Source organism: Passer montanus, unplaced genomic scaffold (genome assembly GCF_014805655.1).
Source record: "Passer montanus isolate IOZ18808 unplaced genomic scaffold, ASM1480565v1 scaffold116, whole genome shotgun sequence".
NCBI classification, from domain to species: Eukaryota; Metazoa; Chordata; class Aves; order Passeriformes; family Passeridae; genus Passer; species Passer montanus.
Genome location: NW_024358278.1, coordinates 218,707 through 239,541, shown reverse-complemented (window position 1 = coordinate 239,541; position 20,835 = coordinate 218,707). Strand labels below are relative to the sequence as shown.

Below are 20,835 nucleotides of genomic sequence, written 5' to 3'. Positions count from 1 at the left end.
AGAGGCTCCAGCAGCCCTTCGGGGCTGTTAAACCTGCCGGAATGTAAAACAGCCTGCAAGACTTCCAGTTTCTCCCAGTTCCTGCTTTTCAGTCAGGAACCAGCACTGCAGGACACAGAGAAGGCTGAACAGAGCACAGGTTACTCACCAGCCCCAGTGCTCCGGTTTATTACTTCCAGACGTTTCTGTACATATGGGAGTCATTGGTCACAGGGAGGAGGGGGAAAGTGAAAGCTGTGGCTAAATTCCCCCCTCCTCCTCACACTGGGGTGCTGGGAAGGGATGGGGGAGCATTTTGGATGACAAGAGGCTTCCATGAGTCACCAGAAAAACCCAGTGGCTGGGTCTGGTGCAGGAGCAGCTGGATCAACCCCCTTCCTCCACAGGCTGCTCCAAGGAGCCCAAGCATCACAGCTAAAGGGAAAGCAGGAATTCCTACTCCAGGCTTTTCACAAATGCTTTATTTGTAGGCGAGGGAGATGGACACAGAACAAGACAAGACCAGGAAGAGGCTGACACGGGACATGGTGGCGTGTGGTCTCCAGAGAACTGACACCCCCACACACACACACCCACACACAAACACACACACTTTCCTTCTGGAAACAGCAAAACTTGGAGCAAACAGCCAGTCCCATTCCCGCCGTGTCAGATATCACATGGGCACAGTGCTGAGGGGCAGCATGGACAGACAGATGGACGGCACAACCAAGGGATGCAGGTTAGGGCATCACAAAGGGCACTTCCAGCCTGTGAGCAGAGCACCAGGCTCGGGGACAGGTGGGAGAATGCTCTAGGGACAAGGGCTCTTGGAAGTGAAAAGCCATCAACTCAAGTTTTTGACCTTGCCTAAAGATCCAGGTGTGGATTTCCAAGAGTGTTAATTGCCAGCTCAAACCAGCGGACGGCTGGTTGCCAGGCACCTCCACACAGCCCTTTCCCCAAAGCCTTCCTGCTCCCAAAAGAAATGGCAGTAGTGGAATACAGGAAAAATGTCAGTGCTAAAGTCACAGAATCAGAATATTTTGGAGAGGGACCAACCTTAAATCCCACCCAGTGCCATCCCTGCCATGGCAGGGACACCTCCCACAGTCCCAGGCTGCTCCCAGCCCCATCCAGCCTGGCCTTGGGCACTGACAGGGATCCAGGGGCAGCCACAGCTGCTCTGGGCACCCTGTGCCAGGGCCTAAATTGTACAAAAACTTCTCCCTAGTACCCAGTCAGTCCTCCTGCAAGGGATTCTCCAAGGTCTGTGTTGCCCAGTTCTGCCTTTTCCAAGTCATCCCAACACTGTTTGCAAATCACAAACACATGGGAAGCATGGCTGGAATGGGCTTTCTCAGGTTGTCCAAGCCTTTCCCTCACAAAAAAGGGGAAAAATAACAACTTTTCCTATTGCTGCATCACTTCTGCAGACCCCCTGTCACAATCTGAGGGGACAATTCTGGCTGCACAGCCCCAGGCCTGAGTTTAATTCCTTACTCAAGGGTTGATTTATTCAAAGCAAGAGTACCTGCTTTGGCAATAGAGGAAATAATATTTTTCCAACAATCCCAATGCTCCAGACTTCTGCAAGTGCCTGATGGCTTTGTCCAGTACACATAATCTGGCAAAACCCATCCTAGGTCTCAGACATTTATTTATTTAATTTATTCAATTAAAATGAAGCCTGCAACAGACCAGCATCCCAAAGCGCATCTCCTGCTCCTGCCAAGCCTTGGGATCCTCCACTGGGAAAGCTGCCACTGATCCTCAATCCAACAAGTGAAACAAAACCAGGAGAGGTTTCTAAGTAATCAGAAGGTTTCTAAGTAATGCAGAGCTGGGAGTTTTGGGGAGGAATTTCTCTGTGTCCCTGTTTGTCATGAGCCAGAGTGAAGACTCCTTCTCTCTGCCGTTACTTTTACCACAGCCTGTGTATCCTTCACCAAATGCCATTTATCCCAGCCTGCAGCCCCCTGGAAACTGCAGCAGGAGCATTAATGCTTCTCAGACAAAAGTCCAGTCTCAAAAATGTACATGGCTTGACAGAGCTGAAAGGAATTTCCCTTCCACCCACCCCCACAGTTTTGGTGCTGTCCCTGGAATCCATTTTTTAATCAGTACCAGGAGTCCCTGAACAGCCACCTATGCAGGGAGGGCAGGGCTGGGAGCTGGCACGGAGCGACGCACCAGTCACTTCAGTAGGCTCTTGAAATATTTATTTTCTTTTCACTCACTCAATGTTAACAGCAAAACAGAATCCCAGGCAGCCCACAGGATTTCAGAAATCATTCATTTTCCAGTGGTGCTTCTACAGAATACAAAACTGACAGGCTTTCCACAGAGGGTTCTGTTTGGTCAGGCTTTTTTACGAGCTCACAAATCAAAGGGATAGCGCAAGGAATCACTCCAAGTCAGACTCTCCAAGTTACTTCATCACGGAGGAATGTGACTTCACCAGGATCATTCATGAGGATCCCGGGAAGCGAGACTGGATAGACACACTGGATTAGTTCATCCCTAAAAATCTGAACAGAGGAGTCTCCTGCAAAAGGGAATTTTGGCCATTTTGGGGACACGGCTGGGGAAAGAACTATTTTGCATCTTGGCTACTGAAGATCCACTGAATCCATCAGGAACTAGACCGGGGTAGACAGGACATCAAATTAATGCATTGACGCGGTGACTCACAGAGGGAAGCGCAGAGAGCCAGCAATTGCTCTTGTCACACCTGAGTGCCACGGCCACAGTGCCAGGAGGGCATTCCTCTCTGCAATGAGGCTTTCCTGTCTCTAATCCAGGCGCTTCCCAATCTGATGTGTCAGGGAAGGGACAGGGAGCAAGGCCACCACGGCTGCTGTGCCTGGTGAATCACAGCTCAGTGGAGCTCCACCAGGCCCAAGGCCACGGTTAAACTCTTTGTCCCACCTGCACCTCTCAAGTGCCAAGAATTCCTGGTGGCAAAGGCCACCACGGCTGCTGTGCCCTGTGCCCGGTGAATCACAGCTCAGTGGAGCTCCACCAGGCCCAAGGCCACGGTTAAACTCTTTGTCCCACCTGCACCTCTCAAGTGCCAAGAATTCCTGGTGGCTCTTGTCATGGGATGCACAGGGCAGCTCCCAAATCACCACAGAACTTTGCCTCGGCAGAGCAAGGTTAAAATCATCGGACAGCAGCAAGGGGTTATGGACACCAGGCAAAAAAAAAGGGATTTCACACATCCAACAGCAAAATACTGAGGAAAACTGCTCCAAATCATGTCTGCTCTTACACTCAAAAGTGACTCTTGGGTGAAAGCAAGCCCAGGAACTGGCTGTGGATAACTGAACCCTGAAGAAAAGCTCTCTGTGCACATGGAATTCTGGAAGTCAGGCAGCAAAATGATCTAGGAAGCAACAGTGGGAACAAGGTCCTTCCTCTAATACTGGGGAGAACAGCTGCCTACCCCTCCGCATCAACATCAGCAGGACTGACTCCAAGCTCTCCCAGGGTTTTTCCTACAGCCCATTCCATGTTTTTCCATCCCAAAGGTGCTGATCTCTGCCCAGCTGTGTGTGGCAGCTACAAGAAGGGAAGAACAAACACATTCCAGGAGCAGAAAACAGGCAAACTGCCTGTTGACCACATTGTCCCTGCTGCCCTTGGGTCTTCCCCATAAACACAGAGTCCTCTGGCCTGGGATGTGTCTGTAGCAGATGGAGTTACTCACACTCTCCTTCCCAGAGAGGATTTGAAACCAGCACCTGACAAACTGCAAGACTCTGAAATGGAGCTCACAGTCCCTCCTCGCCTTTTAGATTTACAATCCCATCCAACTTTGCCCAGGAAAGTGGCCTCCAGGCTTTTCCCACAGTTTAACCCCTAAGGCTGGCACTGGTGAGATGAAACCTGAGCTCCCAGTGAAGCTCATTCCTCGTCTGCTTTAGGGGAAAAAGAAAGTGTATGTATAAAACCCAAATCTAAGGGGCACTTCCAAGATGATTCAGTGATTCCACCGAGAAATCCTGAAGCCTTTGGCTGTGCTGCAATGCCCTCAGTGGATGTGGACTGCCAACAGCCCTTCTGCAGTTGGGTCCAAGAAAGCCTGAGAATCCATGGAGATTGGTATGATTGACTACTTGGGATTCCAGGAGGTCTTTCCTTGTGGCAGCAGAGAAGAGGATCCCAGTTCCAAGGGCCTGAAGAGCTTTTCATGGTCTTCAGTAGAAGCTGCTTCCCAGCAAGGAAGTCCCTAAGAATTTAGATATTCTGGAGAGCTAGTTCTAGGGGATGAATCTCACACCAACTTCTCACTGCTGCTGGACTGGGAGATGAGAGGATATGGATACATCACAGTGGCCTCTGGTGCAGTTTATTTACAATGGGAATCAGTGCTGGAGAACACCAGGATATTAACAAGCAGGAAACACACTAGGAGGCAAAAAAAGAGAATGGAAGAAAGACTCCAAGTTAGCATCAAGGTATTCTCTGCAAACTCTGCGACAACCTAAATTTAGCTGAAAAGTCGTTAGGTCTTCTCCCTCTCTCCCTGCTTACACATCAACCTACACTATCAAGTTTATCAACCTACACTGTCAATCACACCCTTCTCTCACTGCCTGGCTGGTCACAGGGGCCTGGCTTGCACAGGCCATTTTGGTAAGAAAGCACACGAGATAAGTATGGAATGTCTGCAAAGTGAAACACACAGCTTTACCTGCCTCATCTCACCAGTGTTTCTTGGAGTGTGATGCAAGTTGTTTCCACAACACAGGGCCTTGGTTACTTAATGAAATATTATTTAAGCTAACTCCCATGAAATTTGTCATTTTGCTTTCTGGCAGGCTGTAAAGAAGGAGATCTGCTTTGCTCCTCCCCTCCAAGGAAGGATGTTTCATCAGCACATGTAAATACATGAGACATTTAAAAGGAACACAAACACTGAATGTATTACTGGCTGTGATTCAGAGCTGTTTGTTTATCTGTGGTTTTTAGCACCATGCTAAAATTCCAGCCTCCCACCTCGAGAGCCAAACAGGCAGTGAGAGCAGGACAGTCCCTGTCCTCTGCTCAGGGACACAACTCCGTGGAGCCTTACCACTGGAATCCACCAATGGGTTCTGTAAACCTGTGACGGATCAGGAACGTTGCAACAGCTTCAGCAACCTGAGAGAAGGGGAAAAAAAGCTCAGTATTTAAAGGGACACAAAGAGAAGACAAAACCCAGTCAGTTTTCAAAACCTGCAGTGTTTCCAACAACAGTTTACATCCTCAGGAGTCTGTTGCTGAATCATTTGCTCCTTTTTAAACAAAAGCTCTGTGTAACACACCTCCAGCTTTACTCTGACGCTGAGCCTGCCATCAAGAAGTGACCTAACCTTTTCTCCACCCATTTCAGTAATTCTTAAAGCAATGTCTAAGTTTAGCAGGGAGGAAAGGTAAATTCAGGATGCCAGACAGTAACCTGGAATGGTTTGGGTTGGGAGGAACATTAAAGCTCGTCCAGTTCCGACACCTGCCATGGGCAGGGGCACCTTCCACTAGACCAGGCTGCTCCAGGCCCCATCCAGCCTGGTCAATATTGCTCAGAATGTACAAAAAAAGAGTTACAGAAAGGTTGAGTTTTAACACAGCTGTCAGTGCAGAATGAGCTTTAAAACCAGATGTGCTTCCAACCACAGGCTCCAATGGCTGCACCGCATTCCTGCTTCCATCTGGACACAAACTCCAGCAATGCCCAGAAGCAGCACTGCTCTGTCAAAGCTGCTGCAGGAACATTTGGTTTCTATTTGGAAAATGTGAGCCACCCAACTCAACAAAACACAGACCAACCCCTAAAGCTGCAGCTTAGTGCAAGGGAAGTGGGGAACTGCATGAGGAAAGGAAGGGAGGAGAAATCCACACTCCACATGGGTGGAATTAGGTACATCACCACGAGCCTGAGAGTTAAATCCACAGCCCAGCCCCATGGCATGTAACATCTTAGCCAGGGCTTTCCAGACAGCTAAAAAATCCAAGCTGCTTGTGAAAGCCAGCTGTCGTGCCAAAGGATGCCCCTGAAGTATGATCTCTGCTGCATGGTGAGGAACAGATCCTTTTTTTGCATTTCAGATCGTCGCTTACGTTGTTTCAACCCCACGGTGGGGCTCACCTTGTCCGGAGCGTCTTCATGGACTGCGTGGCCACACTGGGGGAGAACCTGCATCTGGAACTTCCCTGTGGATTGAGAGCACACGGATCTCATGCTCTGCACCAAATGACCTCACTAAATGTAGCTGGAAAAGAGGCCCCTTTGGAAAAGGGAGTGCAGGAAGTCTTGGCAGACTCCACACCATGCACAGCCCGTGTTCTCCAAAGAGAACATGGACCAGCTGCTTAATTCACCTTCTCCAGGTGTAACTAGAACAGGTTCCCAGGAGTTAAAATGAAGCTGAACTTCTCAGAGCTTCTCAGTGCAGGCAAGTGCCAAGAGTTAGAACTCTCACCAGATTTACCTTAAGATAATCTTTATCCTGCTATCCAATACTGCTATCTAGTACTGGTTGCTCTGGAAAGCAGGGATGGGAGAAAAAATCCCAACCCAAACCCCAAAACAGGAATGAGGATGCTTAATCTTGGTCTGTCAGATACACTGGGAGATGGGACAGTTTTGAATGGTCCCAAGTGTTCTAGCTAAGAATATCAGGAATGTAGCTAGAAAGGGAAGAAATGTATTAGAAATCAGCCCTCACAGGCAATCATTCTGATCCAAGAGAAGTGTAGCAGCTCCACTGCTGGGAGCACTGAACTTTAGATTGAACAAAACCCACAGCAACAGCCCTTTGAATTGAACCTTTCCCTCCTCACCTTCCCCACCTTTCCTTGGCCACAGTAGGAGAACACTTTGGGATGGACGAATTCTTTAATGCCCGTTTGTTTGGACATTGACTGTACCCATAGCAACAAGCTGCCATGCAAAAAGAGCATTACAGTAAGGCTGAAGAACAATATTAAATACTTACCTTGCATCTGTCCAATGGTCAGATCTTTATCCAGCCTGTCAACACCTACAATCAAATAAACAAATGTTTTGGAGAACAGCCAGAGAGAGCACAGTTCTCTGAGCCAGGCTTTACTCTGTATTTTAAAAGAGACATTAGATTGAAGACTTCTGACACCCATGACAAGGACATTTCACTGCTGCACCTTGAGAGAGTAAAGTTACAGGAAAGAAGCACAGCCAAAAATTCAAGAGCACAGCCCTCCCTATAACTTACAAGGATATTTACATACTGTATTTGCTATTAAGGTACAAAAAGGGCTTAAAGCTGTATTTGACTTTCACTGGAGAAGTTCAGATCACACCATGATATTTTAGGAGACACAGAGAAGCCCCGGTATTCCCAGGAAACACTGCAGCCCAGTGCTGACCCTGTCCTCTGAAATGCAAGTGTGACATCCCTGAAGTGCACACCAGGACTGGAAGGGACACGTACCAGCTAAAAGCAAAAGCTTTGGAGTCGGACAGCTCAGGAAGAGGTTGGATAAACCCCTGAACCAGCCATCCCAGTACTTTTCTGTTTTGGCCAGTTCGATTCGCCACGTGTACAAATGCTCCTTCTTTGTCTGCAGGGAGGAGAGAGAGCTCTGCATTAGTGATCAGTCAAACAGGAGAAAGAAAACCAGTTCAGGGAGCCACCTGGAAACGCATAAATACATAGATATAAAAAATAAAAAAATACTGGCTCCCTCTGGTGGATTACACACTTCCAGGGATGACCCTCCTTGCTTCTACATCTCTCTCCAAATCAAAGGCCATGAGAAGGGATCAAGAAAGTCAGAAAGAGCTACACCAAGAGGAGAAGAGCCTTCAGGAGAAGACTGCAGGATTCAGGGCAATCAATTTGCTATTTTTTAGTGACACAAATAGCTCACAAATTGTCTGAACATTTGGGCTTGGCTCTCATCCAGTCTTCTCTCCCTGGAGTGGCTCCCTTTCATATCAGAATGATTTGGATAACTGCAGGTGACAGCTCTTGCAGGGCAAGCTGAAAACACAGCAACAAGCTCCCAACCTCTGTGTCATCCTCTTTCTTCCTTTTGTTGACAGAGCCTCCTCCTTCCTCATCCTCGTCCTCCTCCTCCTCTTCCTCAATAATTCCCTCTACTATGGCTTTAGGGCATTCAGGACTGTCAGCCCCTTCGCACCTGTGAAAATAAAGTCAGAAACTGATTCCCTGACAAAAGAAAAAATCCAAACCAAAACACCACCCAGGATTAAATCATGGGTATTCAGCAATTTTGCTTGAAGAAATTTTCATTTTCAAGTGCACTTATGTAGCAAGGATATTGTAAAACAGAAAAAAAGATTTTAAAATAATAAATGAAATAAACCAAAGGCCACCTACTGTTTGACTTGACCGACCATAGAAACTCTGGCAGATTCAAGATTTCTTATCTGTCCACTTTTTACACTAGAGAAAAAAAATCATAAGACAGAAATATTTACAGAAGAGTTTCAAGAACCAGCAGGCCCAGAAACACGAGTTAAAGTCCTCTACAGCTCAGGATTTCCCCAGACCATTCCCAAAGCTCCTGCTCTAGGACTGAACAGAGTGGCTCACTGCAAACTGACGTGAACCTCCCTTTGTCACTGTAGCTGAGAAGAGAAAGAGGGAGAAGTGCCGGTGGGGAAACAGTGAAACAGGGTTAAACCCATGGCAGAGGGCTGGGAGAGGGCCTGTAAACAGCCAAATTATATAAACTTTGTTTCCTTCAGGAGTCAGGCTACAAAGACAAGTGATTCCAGAGACTGAGCCCAAGCTTTACCTCCACTCAATAGCATTCTCGAGCGACTTGAATGTTTTGGGACGACTCCTTAGGAAGTTCTGCATGCTGTTCAAGGCATCCATGGCGGTACCTAAAAGCAAATGGCATTGTCTTCATGGCATCTCATGAAATTATTGCCACATCCTTCTATACAAAACTGGCTGCAACACCCTCACAGAGAGCTGGAGCTCCCCAGTGATCTAATGCTGGTAAGGAAAGTACAGATTAGTATTTCTAGGCCAAAAGTCATATTAGAAAATTACTATTTGAACAGGTAGGATGTTCAGACAGTAAGAGAAAGCAGCAATCATTTATCAGCACCAAGCATTACAGCAAAATCCACCCTCCTCCCCACCAAGAAAGTGTTTCAAAGAAATTAGTGCCACGGTCTAGTTGACAAGGTGATAGGTTTGACTCAGTGATCTCAAAGGTCTTTTCCAACCTAGCTAATCCTCTGATTCTGTGACATTAGCAGGAAAAATGCAAACAGAGAGAGTACACATGGGAAAAGGAAAAGAAAGGAAAGGAAAATGGAAAAGGGAAAAGGGAAAAGGGAAAAGGAAATGGAAAAGGAAATGGAAAAGGAAATGGAAAAGGAAATGGAAAAGGAGGGTTCACGCTGTAAAGACTTTTGTGTGCGCAGGATCTGCTAGGAGGATGGAATGGGTTTAAAGATGGGGCAGACCCTTCTGTACTGGGGTTTGGGGCTGAGAGGAGAGCTGGAGGCAGCAGGCGGCGGAGGGCGGCACGCTCACCTTCCACGACGTCGATCATGCAGAGCCCCAGCAGGCTGGGCAGCAGGTTGGCCACGGCGGTGTGCACGGCGATGGCCCCCCCCATGCTGTGCCCGATCAGCATGATGGGCGGCGGCAGGTCCCCGTAGAGCGCCTCCACCACGTTGCCCACGTCCCTGCGGGCACAAACCGCGTGGCACCTCCGCCAACCCCGCGCCCTCGCGCCCTGCGCACCCGCGGGCTTGGGGCTTGCCTGGGCATCCATGCCATTCCTCCTTCTAGAATCCTCACTTCAAAGATACTAATTTAAAAGATGTTCAAGCAGCCTGGTCTAGTGGAAGGTGTCCCTGCCCATGTGGATGAAATTTACAGTCCCTTCCAGCCCAAATTCTGTGATTCCTTGTAGAAAACATTTTAGGCTGACGCTGGTGGGGATGTTAAATAAAAGGTGAGAAAAAGCTGTCAAATCATCTTGCATGGAAGCACAAACCAAGAAATTCATTGTTCTTAAAAGAAGAAACTGGAATTAGAGAGAGAAAAATAACTGGGCCCTACTGACTGTGGCAAAGATGAACAACACTGAGCATGGGCAAAAAGACTGAGATTCTCTGTGACCAGACAGGCAATGGGCAATTTCCTCACCCTTCCCAAAAGGCCTGTCCTGTTAAACTGAAGCTGTCACTTCTTGACACTTTTCCCAGGATGGGAAAGCTGGCTGGTATGACTCCCAAACCCCAGAACAGCAGCAGAGCTAACAGCTGAAATCTCCTGAAGAGCAGTTTAAAGACACGCCCCGCAACTGGCTTTCCTGACTACAACTATTCAGAGGAACCTAATAACTGAGCAGTATTGAAAATGGAAAACAAGTGAAAAAAATGAACATGTTCACCAGCTTGTTTGCTCTGTTGGAGAAAACTGTTTGAGGATTTGATTTAAAAGAACAGGAACACCAGCTATAATTTAAGGCTTCTATTTAAAAGATACTCAGGACTAAGTTTCAAGCTCATTGCTAAGAAGAGGGGAAGGTTTCAAAACAAAAGGAACTTGGTTTCCCCCCACAGCAGTGCTGCTCCAGATCTAAAATATTCTAATTATTTAATCCAGCATCTCCTCAGGACAATTACACATCAGGATCTGACAAGGCAAAAGCAGCAGGAATAAGGTATACAATGGAAGTCAGAATACATTTCACACATGGCCTCCCCTCAACAAACCAAGTGGATTTGTCCATGGGAAGGTTACAAAATCCTTCATCATTTAGTTGTAGTCACAGCAAAGAGTCTCTTTGTACTAAATATGGGCAGAACATAATGTGCTTAGCAGTGGGTATTTGCTTTTCTTACAGTTTTGTCAAGAGGGGGATGGATTTGCATGCCAAAGCGGGTCATGACAGTTTGCAAAAGCAATTCTATGCTTGAAAATCCTGTGTCTGTGACCCAGACTTCAGGGGTGTTACCAGGCCAAGGTGGGCCTGCCCTGAACACTCTGGGGCTGAGGAAGAGTCAAACTGGTGATTTCAGGCTAAAATACCCCATGGATGTCTAAGGGAAGCATTCCACCCTCCCTTAAGAACTCTTCAGCATGGGGCAGGTTTAAAGTGCTCAGTGTTTAAAAATTCAGGGTACTGGGAGAACAACTCCAGTTCTTGGAATCTGACTCAGCTGGGAGGGACACCATTTCAAACTGTCCAGGAATGGAAGGAAAGGAGGGATAACTATGGGAATCATGTGAAATTAAACTATCTTCCACCTCCTCTGAATGAAGGCTGTGTGCCCTCAAGTAGTTTATTGTTCAGCCAAGGAGAGAAAGGGAGGTTTGTGAAAAGGGAAACAAGCAAGTTTCCTTACTTTGACATAGTCTCTGCAGACAGATCTTCAGGATTCCTTACTTTTGTTTCTCCTGAAAAAAAACCAACCCAAGTTAAGTTCACTTAAGCTGAAAAACTTCAGGGCCCCTCAGGACTTAGAGCAGTGATGGTACAAAGCTTTTAGGCACAGATATGAAGAGCAAGCCTACTGCAATGAACATGAATAATTAAGAAACACAGAATTAACGGGAACATTTGGTACTATGGGTAGGAAACACTGCCCGTAACTGTTCTTTATGAATCTTAAAATGAAAGAACAGTCCTTATTTCTCATGGCAAAGACCACTTAAAGGTTATGGAAATACAAAGAGGGCTTGGTGGAAGGAAGCAGTCCGCCACTGTCTCAAGCAAAAGTTCAGGGGGTCTCAGCTTCTGACAGAAGGCAGTCTTCCATCCCTGCTTCTGAATCAGAATTGGGGCGCCTTAAGGATGTTTTCCTAGTCATCCTGAGAGGAATTCATTGCATCTCCTTTAAAAAATGGGAGCGTGTAACATGCTGATTTGACTCCAGATTTACTTCTTGGACTTACCATGGCCTCGGAGGTCTAAGGCCACAATCCTACACTGGATCCTGTTAATGATTGCAGACTGCAGGGAGAGACAGAAAGAATATTGTTTGCAAAGTGGGATTAGCAACCACAAGCACTCCCTAAAAACCCTTCACAGCCACCAAAATGGCTGAACCTGGACTGGATGAGTGTTACAGAACACAAGCACAAATATTCTGTGAGACTGTCCTTAGTGGTCCAAAGCCCCATCCCTGTGAGCATCCCACTGCTGACAAGGACAGTCCTTCCACTGTGTGTAGGACATGACGTGGGTTTCCTGGGATCACAAACTCAAGCCCTGCAGCACCTCTGAGAACTGGAACAGCAGTGGGATTAGGGACACCAAAGGGATTCATTCTCTTGCTTTGCAAGCCTCACATGGTACCAAATTACTCTTGGCTCCGTGGCTGACAGAGGTCATGCAGCTGCTTTGAGTACAGGTTCAGTTTGCTCCCAAACAATAGAATTTTACAGGTTGAAATGCATGAAAATTGATTAGTCCAAAGAGGTCAGGGGAAACAGCTGAGGAATCTTTTTAAGGTAAGGCAGAGCATGATAGTTACAACACAATAAGGGCTCAATTTCTCCCAGACAGATCAATTTAACTAACTTATTTCAGGCATCACAGAGAAGTGGCATGTTTGGTTGACAGGAAGACTTCTATGTTAAGGAATCATTGATCATTTAAATAACAGCCCAGCAGAGTGTAGGAATTTTCTGAGGGATTCTTAATAAAACCACCTACACAACTGGCAAAAGCTACCCAGACCTCAAAGCTACCCAGTCCTCTTACTTTGATTTTTCAGCTATTCACTTCTTAAATGACTGGAGCAGTTAGCTGTTTTCCCCAAACCCACTGAATCCCCAGATCAGCATTTTCCAGCCCCTGAAAACAGCCCAAACCCTCCTTCTGCAGGGTGCCTCTGCACCTAAGTGAGAACCCCAGCCACGCAAAGATAATGTTATTATCTTTAAAATACTGTTTTCCCGTGTTTCCCAGAGGTGAATGGGTAACTGCCTTCCACACTCAGAGAGCTCCATCTCCACACGTTTCTTGCTACAGAGCAGCAGCTTTACTCACAGTGAACACGGCCCAGGACAGAGCAGAGTGGCCTCCACCATGTAACAGCAGCAAGACAGGCCCCTCCATGCCACTTTTGTAAATTCGAAAAGTGTATGAACAGTTAAGGACATTCCACACAGTTACTTCAAGGCAGTAGAATGGATTTTGGAGCTTGTAATACCAAACAGTACTTTATTTCTTCCATTCATTTATCTGACCAACAGGAATTTTCAAGCATTACCTGGACAAAAATGTAAGTCAATTTAAGCTTCAAGAGTTGTTGTATTCCTGCTGCCCAGGTTTTCTTCCCCCGCCCTATAATTCACTCATCCCTTGTCCTTTTCTCCCTGGGAAGTGAACTAAAAGAAAACTAGAGATCCATTAGGAAAAAAGATAGAGAGTTATTTTTTACATGGACAAAATAATGAGAGGGCAAGGAAATCATTTTAAATGAGAAGAGGGGAGATTTAGATTAAATGTTCATAAGAAATTCCTCCCTGTGAGGGTGGTGAGGCCCTGGCACAGGTGCCCAGAGAAGCTGTGGCTGCCCCTGGATCCCTGGCAGTGCCCAAGGCCAGGCTGGATGGGGCTGGGAGCAGCCTGGGACTGTGGGAGGTGTCCCTGGCCATGGCAGGGGTGGCACTGGATGGGCTTTGAGGTCCCTTCCCACCCACACCATGCTCTGGTGACTCCATGATTCATGATGGGCACCTTGTCCACATTTGATGAAGGGCTGTGCACTCCCCCAGAGGTTTAATATAAAATAAAAAGTGTGATAGACCTGTTTGGATAGGTTGTGTATAGAAGCATCCCAAATTCAAGCAAATCTTAGCTGTTTAGGATTTATTGTGCTCCCTTCAGCATAAGCTTGAGATCCCGTGTGAAAGACTGTGGACAGATGTGACCTGTGGAAGCAGCTGAAGGAATGACTGGGTTGGTGCCCACTGCTCTGCCCCAGGGCCCAGGTTACAGCTCCAGCACATCCCCTGTGTGCACAGACCCCAGCTGATGAAGCCACTTCTCTTGGGTGTTGGTCACAGTGTCAGGCACTGAGCACAGACCCCACACCTCCCCGTGTGTTTGGAGAGAAGTAACCTGGAAGCTTGCTTTTCCTAATGGCATTCCTGTCTTGGAGAGGAAACATCTGCAGAAAAACCTCTGGCTGGCACTGCCAGAAGACACTGATGGCACCACAACCTCTGCCTTGGGCAGAAATTTGGAAGTATTTATTCACATCCTCATGTTTCTGTCAAGGTTTATCTGTTGTACTGCTGCCACCAAACTAACTGTGGTTAATAAAAATCAACAGCTTTGGGCCTGACGTGGTTTCAATTATGAGAACTTGATGAGTGTTTCCCTGCAAAATATGCTACTGGACTGTTGGAAAAACTTTTACAAAATTAATGATTATTAAATAAGGAATATCAGGAATTGGCCTTGCTAGGTACAGTTTAACTGTCAGCCTGGAAGGGATAGTTCTATTTACTGACACTGAACCCTGCAGGAGGCATAATGGAAGATGAGAAGGAACACACAAAAAAACTGAAGAACCCAAATAAACTAAACAAAATGTGATACCTCCCCAATCTCTGAGATTATGACAAATTCAATATGGGGGGAAAAAAGGATATATCCTTGCCAGTGTCATTTTCTACCACAACGTCCTCCATAGACTCAAAGTACTGGCTCCAAAGCACTGGTGAAAAATCACGCTTTCTTCCAGGGCTGCAAGACAGAAAAGATCCCATAGGAAAGAGTTATTTTTAAAGTCTTCCACTGAAATTGGCATCCAGGCCTGCTCTCACTGAAGAGAACATGCTGGTGTTACACAACAGTTCAGACTGGAAGCAAACGGCGCATCAGTGAATTCCCATACAACCACAATATTCAGAATTTTACTGTCAGTGAAGGAATCCTCCCCTTTTTCCCCTCCCTAATAGTTGCTCCTATTGAGGAAATGTAGCAGAAACAGAGAAAAGAGTACTTTCCTCATCAAGTAATTCCAAGGAAGACTGAACAATGGTGATTTAGTCTACACAGACCCAAGCCAAGGGAAAATAAACAGAATAGTGATACTGTCCCAGTACCACCTCTGAGTTTGCAATGACCCACAGACAAAAGGTGCCCAGCTGACAAACCAATTTATTTTCTGCTTCCTTCAAAAGGTGCAGCTGTGTCCTCTCCTTGTACCCCCCTTACTGACAAAAGGCTCTGCAATCAGAATTTTCCTGATGACTCAGTTGATGCAGAATTTGTTTCTCGGGCTGGTATTTACTCAGTAAGGCTAAAAGAGTAGTGCTTAATTTTGGAAGTGGCATAATTAGGCTCAATTCGAGCCCAGGATACAGGATGAGTAACAGTGCACCATTTTAACCATGTTTTTGCACTTCAGCTCTTCTGGGGGAGGCAGGCAGGCAGCACAGAATATTAAAATCAAGCATGGGCGTGAGGGGTGAAAGACCTTCAGAGCAGAAAAATCCCTGCTGAAGAAGTTTCTCCTGAATTCTTGGCTTCCTAAAGAAATAGAAAATTACAGACAAAGCAGCTTTTCAATTTTGTAGAAACAAAATTTCTGTTTCCCCTGGTGTTTGTAGGATATGAGACATAAACCAGCCACCCCCTGAATGGACCAAATTCCCTCCTGTGGGTTTCCAGACTTCTTGTCAAATCTCAATTAAATAAAATGAGAAGTCACACACCTACATAAATCCAGAAAATATTAATCTCTTTTACCGCCTCAGCCTAATCTCATTCTCTGATCAAGGAAAAAAATACCACATTCAAAGCTTAATTTTTCCCTGGAAGCCATCCCAGCCCTGATCACATGCTCTCTCCATACCAATTCTGGTTCTTTCTGGAGATGGAGAGAACTGCCCACAGCTTGGATGATTTCCCTTCTCTCGGTTCTGAATAGGTAGGATGTGCAGCTAGTGAAAATAAATTCCATCACCCTTCAAAACGCAGCATTTCAGCTGCAGCCAGACTTTGCACAGCATGTTACAGCTGCTTTTGGGTTCCGCTGCCCTCAGCAGCTCCAGGTGATCAGTAAATGTTGTCACTGCCTGGCCACAGCCCTTCCCAGCTGATCCGTAAGTCTGGGGGACAGCAGGACTCCCTGGCACTGCTGTGACCCCAGGAGTCTGGGGGGAATGTGACTGATGGTGGCTCGCTGCATGGAGAGCCCTGGCTGTGTGCCCAGTGAGCCTGTTTCTGTGGCAGCAGGGCTGCAGGATGGACAGCCCCTGTCACACACGGAGCACAGCAGCCTCTTGGGGGTGCCAAAAAATCACCTTTCACCAGCCCAGGCCTCTCCAGCCTGGTCCTGGACACTTGCAGGGATGAGTACTTCTGGGTCTCCTTCAAAAGCCATTTCTGACAGCAGGATTTTCATGCAAGAGGCAGGCAGGTGCAAATACCAAGGCAGATCCATGGAGAGAATCCCATGACCTGCAAGAGGAGCCCATGGCACCAAGGCAGAGCCCTTCCCTAGGGCCTTGCCACACTGATGCATTTAAGCAATGCCTCCAACTCAGCTTAACAAGAGTGAACACCTCCAGAGAAAATGTTAGTGTCACACGTGAAGTATCTGGGAAAAACATACAGCAGAACTCCTGTGCTGCCAAGGGAATTGGAGCAGAAAGTGAAGAGGAGATGGGAATTAAAAACTGTCATCACCTCTGATGCAAACACGTGTTGATCATGATTTAAAACAAAATACTTGCATGCAAGCAATGCTGAGGAAACGTGAGTGACCTCAGGTTTAACACTGAACCCCCTAAAGGGCAGAATAAATGTGCAGTTTTCCACAAAATCCCAGGTGACCACAGAGGGTTGAACAAAAACATTTCTCCAAAGAAAATAATCTTTGGAGATTTTCTAGAGCTGCATTTTTTAGTGAAGCATCAACACACATTCAAAATTAGAATGTGCCCAATAAAGAGCAGCTGTGGTTTTGCACCTTCCTATGCTGAAGTCATATTTGCTGACCAATATTTAAGGTGACAGAACTAATTACAGGTTTTTAAAGCATCCAGCAAACCAAAACAGAAATGGATCTGACATAATAACTTTTCTAGACTGATCCTTAAACTCCAAGCCAGCCAGCCAGCCAGCATATTAAACTGGAATTACAAAACAAATTCTGGGCACCCTCTGTTTTATCCTATTGTGCAGTGTGTTCTCTTTATCATGTCCTCAATCCTTAGGATGCCCACATGGCTCAGCAAATCTCTCCCCAATTTTTGAAGGGGTTTTCTTTCAGGTATTTTCCTAAAATGAAAAACAAAAACAAAAAAAAGGTTGCACCAAGCAGAAGGAACCATTTTCAGAAAGTCCTTTTTCTGCTGAGAGCCCCTATTTAAAACTACTCAAGTAAATATAGAACAAGTGCATGATTCAGGAGATTTCATTCTCACATCATATTTGAACCCAAGCAAATCAAACATCATCTACAAGTAAGAACTGCCACGGCTGACAAGTTGTATTTAGAAATTCTAAAAATTGACAAGGACAGTATCTTAAGTTCTGCCTTAGAGATGCTGAATACATAAAATGTTGTTTTTTTTTTTTATTAAAAGGATTCCAAGGAGGAAAAGTGGATTAAAAAGGAAAAAAATGAGTAGGAATTGCCATGATTGAATTACACAGATCTGATCCAATCATGCCCTTCTAGATAATTAAAAGATCCTCAGAGATTGTACGTGATTTTTACTCACACATTGGGAAGGAGCAGCAAACTGACTTTCACTTTTAAAGCCCATCCAGGTGCCTAACTCTGAATGAGCCACTAGCAAAAACCAAAAGGCAAAAAACAAGACGGGAAATGCAGAAGCTGCTCCAGCTGCTGGGATCTGCTGCCGTGGGGGTGACTTTACAAATTCTGTTATCTTATTTCCCCACAGAACACAGAATCGGGCCATAAGCCTGATTTTGTTTTGCTTTGTGATTTTGATGTTGTTTTTGGTTTTCATCCAGCAATTCAAAGGAATCACTTGCAATTCCCAACACAGCCTTGGCCATGAGTGCTCCTTAAAGAAATGGACACGGAATTCCTCCCAGAGGCTGAGTTTCACATATTGCTCGAGCCAAAGAGGAGCTCCAGCCTCCTTTGGAAAGGGCCTTTTGGAACCATCATTTCTGCTGGAGAGCACTTAAATCCAGGGAGCAGAGGACTGTGCTAGCAAAGCAGGAATCCATGCCACGTGCCATGAAATACACTGAAATTCCAGCACGCATCCCATGCTCCCACAAGACCCACTCCAAACTGTGCCACAGGAGCCACGCTGGGTATCAGGGAGAATTCCTTCCCCAAAAGGGCTGCCCAGCCCTGGCACAGGTGAGTCCCCACCCTGCAGGGACTGAAAGCTGTGTGGATGTGGCACTAGGGGACGTGGGACAGTGGTGGCGGCCATGGCAGCGGCGGGGGAAAGGTTGGACTCCAAGATCTTGGAGGGCTTTTCCAACCTGAACAATTCCAGGATTCAATTTGCTTCGGCCAGTTTGGCTTCTCAAATGAGACTCTCCCACAGAGAGACATAAGGAAGTGATTGTACTGAAAAAATAGCAAGGAAAGAATAAATTTTAAAGAAAAAGCTAGGAACAAGTTTATTTTCACACATTTAAATGCAGCAACAGGTGCCATTGTTTTATGAACTACTGAAACACACATTAACCTTTTAACAGCATATTGCCAAAAAATGTAAGACTTTATTTCAGTTAAGAAGTTCTCAGTAAATTCTATTTTTCTGTAGCAATCTCACATGCTTGACCCTCTGCTTCTCAAGATCTGCTTTCAGCTACACCACAGTCACATTAAGATGACCTGCATGGTGGGAAAAAAAGGGAATAAAAAGAAAGTGCCCAACACACCAGTCAGAGGATTTAGCCATGGAAAACTCAGGTTGCTGGCATTCTTGGATATTAAGGTTAAACCTATTTTTTTAAAAGCCTGGCTTGCAATTCAAGAAATTGAAAGCGCAGAAATAAATCACATTTACAAATGCGAGATGCTTGATGCAGCAAATAAATATTTTCCTAAGTTTTAGTTATTTTTGTTCCCTGTAGAAGTCTGAATTTTGAAGGACTATTTCAGTGCAGCCCTGTACACCTGCCAGCACTGTAAATCACACTGTGCTTTCCCTGTACAACTAATCCCATTCTCTTCTGGTGGAATTCTCCTCAAGGGGAGTCTTGCACTTGTTAGAACAGCACTGCACTTTGGTAAGGGTAAGCTCAGCTTAAGCTAAACTTTCTGTCCCACTTGCTCTTGTCCCCGAGCCCCTCCGGACGAGGCCATTCCATGCTGGATGTGCAGCGCCTCCCACAACAGGAACATCACCTGTGAAGGGATTTACTGCGTGCCAGAGCAGCAAATCAAACCACATCATGATTATGAACTACTCCCCTCTGCTTCCAAGGGAAGATTCCAGGGGAGTTCTTGATCCTTAACCTGAATTTTGTTTCATTCACAGTAATTTCCCTGACAGCGTTTAAAACCCCTCCAGTACATGGTAAGAGAGGAAGAATTATATAAATTAATACATTTTACACCCTTAGACACGGACCAAACTTCTCCCACAGCTCCCAAAATGTGCTCTCAACGCCTGCTTAGGAGATTAAAGAGTATCCCAGACTTTTCCATCATCCTGAAATGCAGATTTAAGCAGGGATTAAAGTCACTTGGCGGAGCACACCTCCTTCACATGGGTGCCTGCGGCTGAGAAATCCCATTTCACAGAATCATGGAATATTCTGATGTGGAAAGGGACCCTCCACAAGGATTATCAAAGTCCAGCTCCAGCTTAGGAATGCAGCTCCTGAGAATTCCCACACACCTCTCCCCCCAGCCACACTTGCAGGTACCACCCAGACATGGTGCTGGGCCCTTCCTCCAAACAGTGATGGCAAAGGGCTGGGAGAAAAGGGCTGGAGAGCTGATCCCAGCACCTGCCACCTTCCCCCAGCCTGAGCATATGCCGGGCACTGATTCCTCTGCGGCTGGAGAAGCCCGATCCAGGTGCCACTCTCCTGGAGCGCGGGGAAGCAGGACCACCCCTCCCTCCAGATCCCCCAGGAATGACCATTCCCTGCCCAGATCCCCCAGTAGTGACCATTCCCTGTCCAGATCCCCCAGGACTGACCATTCTCTGTCCAGATCTCCCGACGTGACCATTCCCTGTCCCGATCCCTCAGGACGAGCTCCCCCCTGTCCAGATCTCCCGACAATGACCATTCCCTGTCCCGATCCCCAGTAGTGACCATTCCCTGTCCAGATCTCCCGACAATGACCATTCCCTGTCCCGATCCCCAGTAGTGACCATTCCCTGTCCCGATCCCCCAGGACGAGCTCCCCGCTGTCCAGATCTCCCGACAATTCCCATTCCCTCCGTCCAGACCCGGAATAACGCGCCTCCCTTCCTCGCAGACCCCCCCAGTACAGACCCCCGGTCCCTCAGACCCCGGCAGAGCCCCCGCCCTGCGGAGCCCCGCTCCGCCGTAGCCTCTCCCCCAAATTCCCCCGGTCTCCGCATCCGCCCCTGCCCTTCCTCCGCCTACCCCATGCGCATCTTGGACCCGGACTGGCCGCCGCCGCCGGGCAGCGGGGGCCGCGGCGGGAGGCGGCCCAGATGCAGCTGCTTCTCCAGGGCCGACATGACAGCTAGGGACGCGCCGGGAACACCGGGATCACCGGGAACACCGGGAGCCCCGAGCCGCCCCCGCGCGGGCACCACCTGCGCCCGCTTCGCCGTGCGCTGCGGGCCCCGGCAGCTCAGCGCCTACCTGGCAGGTAGGGAGAGCCGGAACCGGGCTGGGAACGGGTGGGACGGGGACAGACTGCCGCCGGGCACAGGTGAT

The 20,835-nt window shown here is 47.2% G+C and overlaps 2 protein-coding genes across 5 annotated transcripts in view; one reads left to right on the top strand and one right to left on the bottom strand.

Moving 5' to 3' along the window:
• Window positions 1-3,321: 3,321 nt before the first annotated feature.
• PPME1 (protein phosphatase methylesterase 1) lies at window positions 3,322-20,668 on the bottom strand. The gene is made up of 14 exons (XM_039697047.1): window positions 20,536-20,668; window positions 14,613-14,706; window positions 13,000-13,092; window positions 11,901-11,958; window positions 11,351-11,402; window positions 9,525-9,679; window positions 8,770-8,860; window positions 8,349-8,414; window positions 8,016-8,148; window positions 7,437-7,566; window positions 6,963-7,007; window positions 6,113-6,177; window positions 5,060-5,127; window positions 3,322-4,392 (listed from the first exon to the last, which is right to left on the bottom strand). The coding sequence occupies exons 1-14, from the start codon at window positions 20,631-20,633 to the stop codon at window positions 4,374-4,376; spliced, it is 1,167 nt and encodes a 388-aa protein (XP_039552981.1). The 5' UTR covers window positions 20,634-20,668; the 3' UTR covers window positions 3,322-4,373.
• The window catches only part of C2CD3 (C2 domain containing 3 centriole elongation regulator), a 35,976-nt gene continuing 35,755 nt past the window's right edge, over window positions 20,615-20,835 (top strand). For all 4 annotated transcript variants that reach the window (XR_005626327.1, XR_005626326.1, XM_039697043.1 and 1 more), the window contains exon 1: window positions 20,615-20,767. Coding sequence is in view for 2 of the 4 variants with exons in the window: in XM_039697043.1 (XP_039552977.1) it covers window positions 20,632-20,767 (136 nt within the window). In the remaining 2 variants the exon portion in view is untranslated. The remainder of the gene's footprint in view (window positions 20,768-20,835) is intronic.